The sequence below is a fragment of the Budorcas taxicolor genome, chromosome 2 (genome assembly GCF_023091745.1).
Source record: "Budorcas taxicolor isolate Tak-1 chromosome 2, Takin1.1, whole genome shotgun sequence".
Taxonomy (NCBI): domain Eukaryota; kingdom Metazoa; phylum Chordata; class Mammalia; order Artiodactyla; family Bovidae; genus Budorcas; species Budorcas taxicolor.
In genome coordinates this window covers 155,069,169-155,081,889 of record NC_068911.1, presented here as the reverse complement: position 1 = coordinate 155,081,889, position 12,721 = coordinate 155,069,169, and the positions used below count along the sequence as shown (strand labels likewise).

General features: G+C 48.0%; 1 protein-coding gene across 1 annotated transcript; it reads left to right on the top strand.

The window, feature by feature from the left end:
* Window positions 1-1,550: 1,550 nt before the first annotated feature.
* On the top strand, window positions 1,551-2,579 carry LOC128061546 (RING finger protein 223). The gene has a single exon (XM_052653919.1). The coding sequence runs from the start codon at window positions 1,551-1,553 to the stop codon at window positions 2,577-2,579; it is 1,029 nt and encodes a 342-aa protein (XP_052509879.1).
* The last annotated feature ends 10,142 nt before the right edge of the window (window positions 2,580-12,721 follow it).

The window sequence follows — 12,721 nt, the reverse complement described above, 5'->3', positions numbered from 1 at the left end:
CAAGTGTCATAGAAACCTGACAGTTATTTATGACAATTCCATCTTTGGTCTGTACGTTGGTGGTTTGTTGGTATCTTCCTTTCCTTCAGCTTCTCTCTTCCTTCAGCTTGATTCTCATTCATTCATCCTTTTCACAAATATCCCCTGGGGTATCTTGCTTTCTGCTGCAGAGAATCCAGAGAGAAAGTGGGAACATTCTCATCTCATGGGAACCCAGAGAGCTCTCTCCTTTCCCTTCCCTGCTGGGGCTGGGGAGGTTTTCTCTTCATAGAGTGAGGACCAACCTGGAGAAATAGAGGAACATAACTTTCTTATTAGGAATATCTAAACATCATCCCTCAGATGCCCATCCTCCATTCCTACCCTGCTGAGCGTTCCTTCAAGAAGTGCTGCTTCTTGCTAACCTGCTCACATGGGCTTCGCTTGGTTTTAATTAATAACATCAAGAAGATCCCTCTCCTGTTACTCATGGAGTTTTCAGCTCTCTGCATGTGTGTGTTAAAAGTTTAAGTCGACCACGGTGGGGAGTGATGCCAGGGGTAGATTTAAGCTGGACCTTGAAATTCTGTGAACCTCTGTGCCAATAACATTTCCCCTTTCTGGTCTGTAAACATATGCACAGCCACCAAGTAGCGACCTCCATCCCTAAGGGTCAACGTTAGGAAATCAGTGAGTCGGTGTCTTCATGCCTCCTTCAGGAAGCGATATTTCAGGGGAGGAAAACGTACTTTTCAGCTCCCAAATTTTCCTCTAGATGGTTAAGAGGAAAATGCCATCTCTCGGCTTCCACCCTGAGAAGAACGCTGCAGGGCCGCCTGGGCTTTGCTAATAAAAGCGGAAAGTGTAAATGGTTTGGTGATGACTAGCTTTCGCCCTTGGACGGAGAAACGAGATCACGGTTTTCACGAAGGATAAGAACCTCAGCTGCCGCCACCGCGGAGTCTGCCGCTTCCTCTCCCAGCGCGGGTCCCGTATTACATCACCGGTGAGCTCCTGGAGGGGGCTGGGGAGCGGAGGCTCCACCAGGGTCGTAGCCCCTGACTCCGGAGGATAAATACGGAACAGCAAGGATGTAGCGGGAGGGGGCGAGTGGGAGAGGAGAAGGAAAAAGGAGTACCAGGTTTCCCACTACCCCTCCGAATATGAGGAGGGTGTTGCACTGGTTTCTGGTTCTTAAGCAGCCGCACCCCAGATTTCATTCCCGCATCGCTCTCCCTCCAACTTCCCACCCGCCCTCAACTCTCAATTCCGACATCCAAATTGGCCAGGGAAGTCGCCTTGAGAGGTCCAAGGGGGACTGGGCAGAGAGGCTCCCGGGGACTGGGAGGGACCGCGACGCCCGCGCCTCCTCGGGGTAGTTGGGGGGGGGGGGTGCGTGGGAGGCGGCCGCCGCTGCGCCCCCGCCCGGCACAGCCAGCGGTGCCTCCCCCGCCAGGCGACAGCAGCCGGTCGGGGGCGGCAGAAGCGCCTCCTCCCCTCCCGGAGCCGAGACGGCGGCGCAGGGGGAGCAAGGCGCCTCACCTTGCCCCCGATGAGGGGCGGATCATGCCATGGCAGAGCCGGCGAGCGACAGCGGCGGCGGCGGCTGCGGCGATCGGAGCCCAACCAGCAGTCCCGGGAGCTCTACTGGAACCGGGGGCACCGCGGGGCGAGCCCGGGACGGCGGGGAGGCGGGGGCCCGGAGCGCAGCGGTGACGGTCCCCGGCCTCCCTCCGCTCGAGGACTACGAGTGCAAAATCTGCTACAACTACTTCGACGCAGACCGGCGCGCGCCCAAGCTGCTGGCGTGCCTGCACACCTTCTGCCAGGAGTGCCTGAGCCAGCTGCAGCTCCGCGCCGCCGCCGCCGCCGCCGCCGCGCCTGAGCGCACGCCGCGCCCGCCGCCCTGGCACGGCCCGCCCGGCGCCATCGCCTGCCCTGTGTGCCGCCACCGCACGCCGCTGCCCGACAGCCGCGTGCACGGCCTGCCCAACAACACTAAGCTCGCCGAGGCCTTCCCGCTGGCCCTCCGCGCCGCGCACGACCCGCTGCCCCAGGACCGCCTCCCGCCGCTGCCCGCGCGCCGCCCAGCGCCCACTTCGGTCCCGTCGGCCGCCGAGGCCCCGGCCCCGCCGCCGCCGCAGGCGTCCTCCGAGGACTCCGCCGGAGGACCACGCGCCCGCGCCGGCCTGCGCGCGCCGGGCAACTACGAGAGCTGCCAGAACTGCAAGCGCGCCGCGCTCACCGCCGGCTGCGTGTGCGTTGTCTTCTCCTTCCTCTCCATGGTGGTGCTGCTCTTCACCGGCCTCATCTTCGTCAACCACTACGGCGGCGGCGGCGTGGGCGGCGGGGCCCCCTCGGGGGGCGGGGCGCCCTCTGGTGCAGCCCCCGCAGCCGGCTCGCCCTCGCCCTCGCCCGTGGGGCCCATCTGCCTGTCGGTGGCCAGCATCCTGGCGCTCTTCTCGGTCGTCATCACTTGGATCATCTGCTGGCTCAAGTACCGGCCCGAGGGCGCGGCCCCGGGCTCGGCCGGGGGCGGTGGCGGGCCGAGGGCGCGGGCGGTGGCAGCGGCGAGCGGCGCGCGGAGGAGCGGCACGTAGCGGGGCCGCACGCCTGGCCTCCCTCGCGCACCTGCAGCCCCGCGTGGCCCTAGTGGAGGGGGCTTCTGGTCCCGTGCGATCGAGCTTCTCCGCCCTCTCCCCTTGGGCCCCAGACGCTCACCCCTTCGCCACCCGGCCACTGAGGAGCCTCGGTTTTCCGCCTCTCTGCCCTTTACCGTCCACTTCGTGCTGGGCCAGAGAGGGAAACCGAAGAGGCAGGGATGCTGGTGGGGAGTTACGTCTCCGTGGACTATTCAAGGTCAGCCCCCTCCATGCACCGTCCTCATCCTCGCCAGAATGCACAACCATCCCTCTCCGGAGTGCGAAGATTTGCATAAAGAGGAGGAAAGAGGAGTGGGACACCCATGGCCTCTCCTGGAAGCTGTTTTTCTGACTGCCGTGACTTGGGCGTTTAAGGGTATGGGTGAGCGCGCGCGCACGCCCGCAGCAGTTGTGAATGGACTTAAGTTGTTCTGAGGAAGAACGAATGAGATGTGAACGTGAGAGAAAGGTCTCCCTGCCCCCCTGGAGGTCCTGGAGAGTGAGTGAGCCGGCTCGCTGAGAGTGATGTACAACCTTCGGGGGCGTCACGCGTGGGAAGGCTGGATAGAACAACCGCCCAGCATCTGTGCGCAATTGAGCAGGTGCTCAGCGCGCGTGCGCGCCCTCATCTGCGTCCAGATTATTTCGAGCAGAATGGTGGTGGAGCGCACTGGGCGGTGGATCCTTCCGTTAGTGGCCCGACAGAGTCCAAGAAGTCCCACCTCCTGGAAACTTGTGATCGCTTTATTCTCGATGTTGCTACCAGGAAGTCATTTCATCTTCTGTAACTGGACTCAGGGAGCTTCAAGAGCCCGTTCTCCCTTCTCCTCTCAAAACTGACTTACTGTTGCCCCCACCTGGAAGATACTGAAAGCTATTCGTGCAGAATAGAAACTGTAGGCTTCCCCTGCCTTTTTTCTTAATTTCATTTTTAAAATAATTTATTTTAGAGTATATAAATCTGGAAAACTTATGCATTAAAATTTCTGGAAAAGTTGTTTGATAAGCAGTAATATTTCTCCCATACCTCTAGTCCGAATACATTTCGAAATGAGGGGCATACAATAAACGCGTGTTGGTAGTTGATTCAAGATTTTTATACTGTGAAATAACTGACTTTCAATTATCTGATAAAAAAGAAAATACTGCCCAAAGACGAAACCGATAAATCAAATACCAAGTCTTTTTTCCTTTGATTACAAATATATATTATTTTGAATGTAGCTATTTGATATTGTTAGAAATCACTGAAATGTTCACTTCTCATCACATTAGATGAAACAGAATATATATCTATCCGGTTTTGTAACTGAAAAGATTAACTGGAGTGTATGTTGCAGGTGGATTCAATGCTTTTTTAAAGAAAAAAAATAGTTGATCCAAATGTGTTTTATATGAAAACATTCTTTATTCCATCTTTTGAAGTTTGGAATAAGACAAAGTTTTCATGCCTAAACACCACAGAAGCTATTGAGGGTATGCTGTTATTCCTCATGCATTTATGCAAGCTGTCTGCATGATATCCTGACACTATTCTATTAACTGAACTTGAATGGAGCATTTGTATCTACCATAGAGTGAAGTAATTTACTGGCCATTGATAAGTGGTATGGCTGTAATTTAGGAATTGCAATATGATGTGTTTTATGTCTGCACTGTCAATAAAAACAAGAAGTATTTCTAGAAAAACCTGTTTTCATGAAACTTATTTCATGGGAAAATCACTCATGCTCATGCCCATGTTATTTGGGCAGCACTTATTTTTCTGAAATACACATATCCTCATCCAGATTCTAATTTCACATTTTGAATAGAGCTGAGAGATAATTCACAGGTGGGAATGCACTACAAGGACATTTCATGGAATTACTGGAACTCCTGAAGGCCAAGTGAGATCCGTTGTATTTTAAAGTTTTACCCACCCACTACTACAGAATTCCCCTCAAATGAAACTCTGTTGTCAGATTTTGTTCTCAGTTTCTGTAAAATGTTTTCAGGTTCCTAATATGAACAATCACATTCCAGAGATTGGTTTCAATTTGCTTTTACCTCCAACAAGTTACTTGGGCTATTTTAATTTCTATATTCATTTTTATCTTTTATACTTTGTTTGCCTGCAGTGCTGAGATTCTAGCATTCACAGATGTTCAGTTGTACACGTGCAATTACACGTATATGTATAGTACGTGCTAGTAACAGAACTTGGCTTTGTGAATGTAACCATGTGTACATCCACATGTGTGCACACCCATGTGTTTGCTATTTCATTCCCTCAAATTGACAACCTAGAAGTGTGTCTAAAGTTACTTGGGGACCAGCTTGCTTGAATTTGTGTTCCAGAGAGGAAGGTACAACAATGACATAAACTGAATTATTGCTCATAAATGAGAAAGACATCTTTGAATTGCCTGAGTCACTATACAAGCCACATTGCACTTCTTTCATAGGTTGTATACATGTAGAGCTCTTATAATGAGAAATGTGAATACTTTAAAATCAAGTAGATACAATTAGGAGCTCAGTACCTGAACACGGAGAGATTGTTTTTTTCTTCACTTTTTTGCTTTGTTTTAGTGCTAATTTCTAAATTCTTTATCAGGAATTGAGTGGCAGGATGAGGTGATGGAAAACATTTTTCAAACTTCGAGTGGTTTTCTGGCATTCAGGTGCCCCCTATTTTGCAGATATAACTTCATCATTTCCACCTCCTTTGGAAAGTCCTGGAATACCATCACCTTAGAGCATGAATTTAGCAGTAATTGTTGAAGTGACCAAGGAGATGTCTGGAGGACTCTTGTCAAAGTGGAAGACTCCTTTCTTATAAAAATGCAGTAACTCAGTCGTGAGCACATCTCTAGCTAATGAATATAAACCACCAGTAAAGTCACTGCAAAATGCCAGACTGGTCTGGGCTGCACACATGCTCAAGAACTTGTGGTTTCCATGGTCCAGGTTCTGCTTACGTTCTGAGACTGTTAGGTAGAATTATTGTGATTAGGTAGAATTATCGTGAGACTTCAATAGCATCTAAATTTCAAGTGAAAGAAACTCATCTTGGAGTGATAGATTAAATACTTGGCCTCTGAATGTAATATGATTTGGTGAACAGGGTCCACGTCCATAAAGAATATCGGTTTGGATTCTGAAAATCAGTAACATCATCAGCAGTTATGAGTCTGAAAACTAACTTTATCTTTTCTTGGAAGGACCTTGGCAAGTCATTTAACCTCTTTGAGTCTCAGGCTCCTCATCTACAAAATGGGAACAAAAAGAATCAGCCCTCCTTTCCTTTTGGGGTTGATATAAAGACTTGTATACAAAAGAGGGAATACAGGTGAAAATACTTTGGAAACAATCCCTATGTGGATCTATAGTTTTGCTTTCATTCAGGCTTGCAAGGGTCCAATATCACCTCCCCAGAGAAGGGCTTCCCTGGTGGCTCAGCTGGTAAAGAATCTGCCCGCGATGCGGGAGACCTGGGTTCGACCCGTGGGTTGGGAAGTCCACTGAGGAACGGCATGGCAACCCACTCCAGTATTCTTGCCTGGAGAATCCCCATGGAGAGAGGTGCCTGGTGGGCTACAGTCTATGGGGTCACAAAGAATCGGACACGACTGAGCGACTAAGCACAGCAGCACAGAGAGATCTACCCTGACCACTCTATTCCTAAGGGAATATCTACTGAAGTTTTCTCTTTTTTCTTAATACTACTATCTGCAGTGGTCTAATTTGTTATATGCTTTATCTCAGTCTCCTGTAAGCAGAATGGAAACAAGAGAAGAAAACTTGTCTGGTCACCCATTCTATCCACAAAAACCTTAACCAGCTCTAGGTATATGGTAAGTGACAGTTAACTAGTCTGTTGACTTGCCTTAATGGGAAACCCTGTTCTAAATGTTAGATGCCTTGGCTCCATTTACGCACACTGCCACTCAGTACCTCATGAAACCCTGGGGGACTTAGGGAAACAATTGGTTTTCCCAACTTCATGTGGAGTTTTCAAAGGTGAAAAAATATACCCCCAAAGCATCTTGAGTTTTGATAAAAATCAGTTCAAGCACAATGAAACTCTGATTGCAATATAGTCAGTGAAAGCAGACACTGAAGAAACTAAAAGACATTTGGCTTCCATTTCTAATCATTTTCTGCACTGCAAGATTTCAAGATGTGATGCCTTTTGGCTTCCTTCTTTATAAGCATGTCTGAACCATCCCCTCCAAAGCCAGCAGCACCTACATATTTGGGATACGTTTACATTGCAGTAACATTTCCTCACAACATTTATGTTAAGATCTATCAAATTTCTCATTATTTGTTACCCCCCGGTTTATTAATTCTTCAGTCTTTGCCACGTTACATAAATTATCCTTCATAGATTGGCTAAATGTATAATCTCAGTAGCTGAGTAATCCGCCATTAGTCTGTGATCCAACTCATCCTCTTTATTAACTTAATTCCTGTTAGCTAATATTTGTATTTTAAAGTTCTGTTATGATACAAAGACAATTATGTTCATGCCTTCAGCATTGGACTGCATCCTTGTTAAGGTAAATTGCATACTTCTTTCTTTGAAATAATATGTTTTTATTGTATATGTTATAGTGTGAGTTTGTCTGCAGAATAGTATTTGCTACAGTAAATATTTCTGAAATGAATATTAGAAATGACTGCAGTCAGATCTTAGTTCTGAGTTATATGAATAAAGAAATCATGAGAGATTTTGTCTATCTTTTGCTAGATTTCTTTCCATTGTTCATTTAAGGAAAGCTTTGTAATACACACCCCTAGCATTGTTTCTATCCATCAGTCATACCTGAGGCAAGAGGCAAACTTTTTTGTCATAAATTCACCATCATTCTTGAAATACATTCAGGGAAATGAGAGTATTTAATGTTCAATTTCCAAAAATATTCCTAGGAGCTCAGGAAGAATGTGCACACTTCCCTTAGAAGAAATTGTCTTTGCATGTAAAATTGGATTATCTTTGGTTTAGAAATACCACATCTCCACGGGGTGGAAGAGGGGAAATGCTGATGTGGGAAGAAAGAGGGTAGAGAAGATGTGCAAAAAAGTTCTCCTAACCCCTAATATTACAAACACACATTCCAAAATAAACGGGAGTGAAAGCATTTAATCTTTGCAAGAACAGAACACTTTTATTTCAGCAATTATTATCTCAAGAACCATGGTCTGGTTGTATTTGAATGATTCAGCTATCTCTGACCACAATGATGAAACTCCTTATCATATGGAAATGATACTTTGATAGGATTTATATGTCTAGTGTGCGTGTATTTAAAAGTAGTTTGCAGTCAAACTTGAGAGGTAGAGAACAATTGCACCTGACTTGCAGCTTGGGGGAAGGATTAACTTCAAGTTGTGAAGTAGATAGTTTTTGCGCGGAAGAAACTTTGGAACTGAACTCTGCAAGATTTGTCCCTAGAGCCAATTTCTTATTAAATTCACACACAACAAACTTGTTTCCTGATTGGAGCCTTAGCAGAGGTTCTCGGCTCTGGCCACAGGTTAGAATTACCTAGAGCGCTTAAGAAAAAAAAAAAAAAAAGCGAAAGCACCAGTCCCGCCCGCAGAGACGTTTCTTTAATTGGTCTGGGAGTAGGGATGCGGGTAAGCAGGGGAGGCGCATCAGTATTTTTAAAAGGCGCCGCAGGTGATTCTACTGGGCAGCGAGATTTGAAATCCATTATACTTCACAACGTTTTTTATTGAAATGCGACGCTCTCCCTAATCTCACTTTAATGAACGAAAGGCCGCCAGGTTTCTAAGAAACTGGGAGATTGTGGACAAATGCTTGGATTTTGGAAGTGGCCATAATTTGAATAACTATTTGATTGCTGCTCCACTTTCTGACATTCTCTCTGTGTCTCTATCGCTTTCTCTCTGCACACACACACTCACACACTCCTGTTGACTTTGTCTTCCCAGGAAAGTTAGGTAAATATTTGCAGCCCAATTTGGCGCCCTTCGTGGTCTTTCCTAATGTAGTGGGGATGAAAGCTGCGCCTCCCCAAGGCTTTTCCGTGGGCTCCCCTCGGCCCCTCAAAAAAAGTGTGTGCTTTTCCAAATCCCGCGAGTTATCAAAATTCGGTGACAGCGTGGGGATTTGAGGGCGGATTATGTGGATAACCAGGAAAAGTCTAGAGGTTAAATTAACAAAACCTGGCCAGTTGACAGCTCTGGGTGTCATCGACCATGGCAGCTGAGGGCGAAGCCGCTGGTCGCCGACAGGTGTGGGCCTGAGAGCAGATCCAGCTCAGAAAGTCCTGTTTAAAAATATTTGCTAGAAGAGTTACTTTTTTTTTTAAAAAAAAAAAGACCCTTCCGAGTAGCCGATCAGCGTGCAAATTAATTCCACGCTCTGGGACCCAGGTGTAAAGGGATTTGTGCTGAGACTCGGCGGCTGGCGGGCGGTGGAAGGCGGGGGCATTACCTTGATTTCTCCCCCTTTGAACGCGGACGCCGGAGACGGTCGTGGCTGAATGCAAGGACTCTTGGGCGGAAAGCGGAGGCTCACCCTTCCGCGGGAACCCGGGGCCGGGGCAGCCACCGCGACAAGTTCCCGGGGAGGCTCCTGGGAGGGTGGGATGGCATCTGCCTCCTGGGGCCGGCCTGTGCCCGCACCGGCGCAGCCTCCGGTGCAGAAGAGAACTCGAGACCGCCCGGGGCAACGGGCTGGTTCCCGCACAACTGGGGCGACACAAACGTGACCTCTTTGCAGCCCCCGACCCCAATCCCCAGCCCAGCAACCCCTACACTGGCGATCCCGAAGGACAGGCGCGGGCCCGGGTGAAGCAGAAGGCACAACAACGCTGTCACCAACCCACGGTGTAGAGCGCATGAGAACCCGCTGGTGCGGTATCCTGTCAACCTAGCCACTCAGTAAAGAGACTTAAAGGCTTGTTTGTTTTGCCTTTGTATGAAAACTGGTCTTCCTTCAGCCCTTACTCTCCGGATTTTGTGACGCCCGGATTTCAGAGTCTGAAGGTCTCTGATCGGGTGGCGTCGTTACCATTCTTGGATGTCCACGGGCCCATCCTAGCGCCCGTCCCAAAGTTCTGCATTCGCATCTATTCCCTAAAAATAACAGAGAAGCCAAAAACCCGCTCCAGCCCCCCGCCGTCTTTCCCATTTCCCCGGCGGCTTTCGCAGTCCCCACCACCACCGCGTTTTTCCAGCGTGGGTCAGCGGAACATGGACACCAAGGGATGGAGACTTGGAAGTACCTCTGGTGTGTTCGGTTTCCTTTTGGAAATTCCTCGCGGTTTTCCGCACCAGCGTCGCGGGCATCCTAAGCGAGGTTCACCACCCGGCTTTGCGCCTACGAGAACTTCAAGAAGCCCGGCCCACGACACGTTCCAAATAGAGCGCTGATCCGCGGGAGGCACGAAAATTTGGATTCCTTCTGCAAACATGCATCAGCTGCCTGCCACGTGTCCTCCAGCCCGAATTAGAGGCGGCTGAATGATGTTAAGCGTCTCTGGTTCTTCTCCACCTGGGAAGACAGAGTTATAAACTCTAACTGGGAGTAAGAAAAAAAGATTGTTTAAAATAAACAAAAAATTTAAAGTGGGATTATATTACTGGAAGCGTTTTGAAGGGAACTGACATGGAGTAGATTTCCAAATTATTTTCAATCGAGATAAGATAGATCGGTGCCTCCCAGAGGCATTAAAGGTAACTTTTGTTGAAATTAATTTACAGAACAGGGCAAAGCATCTGCCTGCAATGTGGAAGGCCTGGGTTCAATCCCTGGGTCAGGAAGATCCCCTGGAGAAGGAACAGACTGGTTCCAAATAGGAAAAGGAGTACGTCAAGGCTGTATATTGTCACCCTGCTTATTTAACTTATACACAGAGTACATCATGAGAAACGCTGGACTGGAAGAAACACAAGCTGGAATCAAGATTGCCAGGAGAAATATCAATAACCTCAGATATGCAGATGACACGACCCTTATGGCAGAAAGTGAAGAGGAGCTAAAAAGCCTCTTGATGAAAGTGAAAGAGGAGAGTGAAAAAGTTGGCTTAAAGCTCAACATTTAGAAAACGAAGATCATGGCATCTGGTCCCATCACTTCATGGGAAATAGATGGGGAAACAGTGGAAACAGTGTCAGACTTTGATTTTTTGGGCTCCAAAATCACTGCAGATGGTGACTGCAACCATGAAATTAAAAGACGCTTACTCCTTGGAAGAAAAGTTATGACCAACCTAGATAGTATATTCAAAAGCAGAGACATTACTTTGCCCACTAAGGTCCGTCTAGTCAAGGCTATGGTTTTTCCTGTGGTCATGTATGGATGTGAGAGTTGGACTGTGAAGAAAGCTGAGTGCTGAAGGATTGATGCTTTTGAGCTGTGGTGTTGGAGAAGACTCTTGAGGGTCCCTTGGACTGCAAGGAGATCCAACCAGTCCATTCTGAAGGAGATCAACCCTGGGATTTCTTTGGAAGGAATGATGCTAATGCTGAAGCTCTGGTACTTTGGACACCTCATGCGAAGAGTTGACTCATTGGAAAAGACTCTGATGCTGGGAGAGATTGGGGGCAGGAGGAGAAGGGGACGACCCAGGATGAGATGGCTGGATGGCATCACGGACTCGATGGACATGAGTCTGAGTGAACTCCGGGAGATGGTGATGGACAAGGAGGCCTGGCGTGCTGCGATTCATGGGGTCGCAAAGAGTCGGACACGACTGAGCGACTGAGCTGAACTGAACCAGTATTCTTGCTTGGAGAATCCCATGGACGGAGGAGCCTGGTGGGCTACAGTCCCCCGGGGTCGCAAAGAGTCGGACACGACTGAGCGACTTCACTTCACTTTTGTTGAAATTTATTTACAGAACAGAGCAAACAGTGAGAGGTAAAGTATTTGGCCAGCTCCCAGATCCCATCCCTTTGGGGGTCTGATTGGAGAGTTAGAAACTTGTTGGGCTTCTGATTGAACAGGAGTGACAACACCACATTGTCTGGGGTTTAAATCCTAGTTTTGTTGCTTGCTAGCTGTGTGACCTAGAGCAAGTTAAGTAAACTCGCTGGTCCTCTTTTTTCTCATTTTAACTGGATACAATTTTGTGGTTTTAAACAGTAAGTAAATTCGTCTTTGTAAAGGGCTGAAAATGCCAGTACTTATGAAATGCTCAATGCATATATGCTATTACTCTTAGATAGTATTATATTACTATTAATTCATTATAAAATGAAAATGTGCCAGTATCATTAAGTTCTATTGTCACTGCACAATTTCCCCTGTTTTCCCAAGATAGTTTATTCGAGATGGGGAACCCAAGCCTCTGGACCAAGGAGTTGTTCGGCTTTCTGAGCACTTGTTCTCCCAAACCCAGGACACCAGGCATGTTCTGAGAAGTCTTCTGGAAAGTGTGGTCTGATTCCTGGCAGGTAGACTGTGACAGGTGATGGGGAAATGGCTTAGCCCCCACCTGTGGTGGTGTCGAGAGGATGATGGCATCAGAAAAGCTTGATGTAGGACTTCTCTGGGGGTCTAGAGGCTGAGGATCTGTGCTTCCACTGCGGGGGATTCAGGCTGGGTCTCTGGTCAGGTGAGTAAGATCCTGCATGCTGTGCAGTGTAAAAGATAAGCCTCATCTCCCTACTTTGGTACTTTTGGACAGAGGAGCCTGGCGGGCTATGATTCATGAGGTCATAAGAGTCAGACATGACTTAGCAACTAAATCACCCTTAAAAGGATTTGGTCCAAGTGTTGATTTTATGCATCCTTTCTCCTATCAACCTGCACTTGTATAGTGTGTGAGCTGGCAAAGTCCAATCTCTATTTCTCCTTGTCTTTTTTTTTTTTAACACAAATTAATTATAAAACCATGGGAGCAAACTAAATGACATATTCTTAAGTCAATACTAAATAAGGATATGTGTGCTCTGTCTGGCACATAGAAGGATCATCACTTTCATACTTTTCTTCCTAATATCTTTTTCTTCCTCACAACCCTCTGTATCCTGTTGTCCCCTAGTATACAACTATCCCCCCCACCCCACATATTCTGGAACAGTGAAATGGGGATTCAGGTGACTTTTCCCAGCACAAATGTATCCTTCAAATCAGA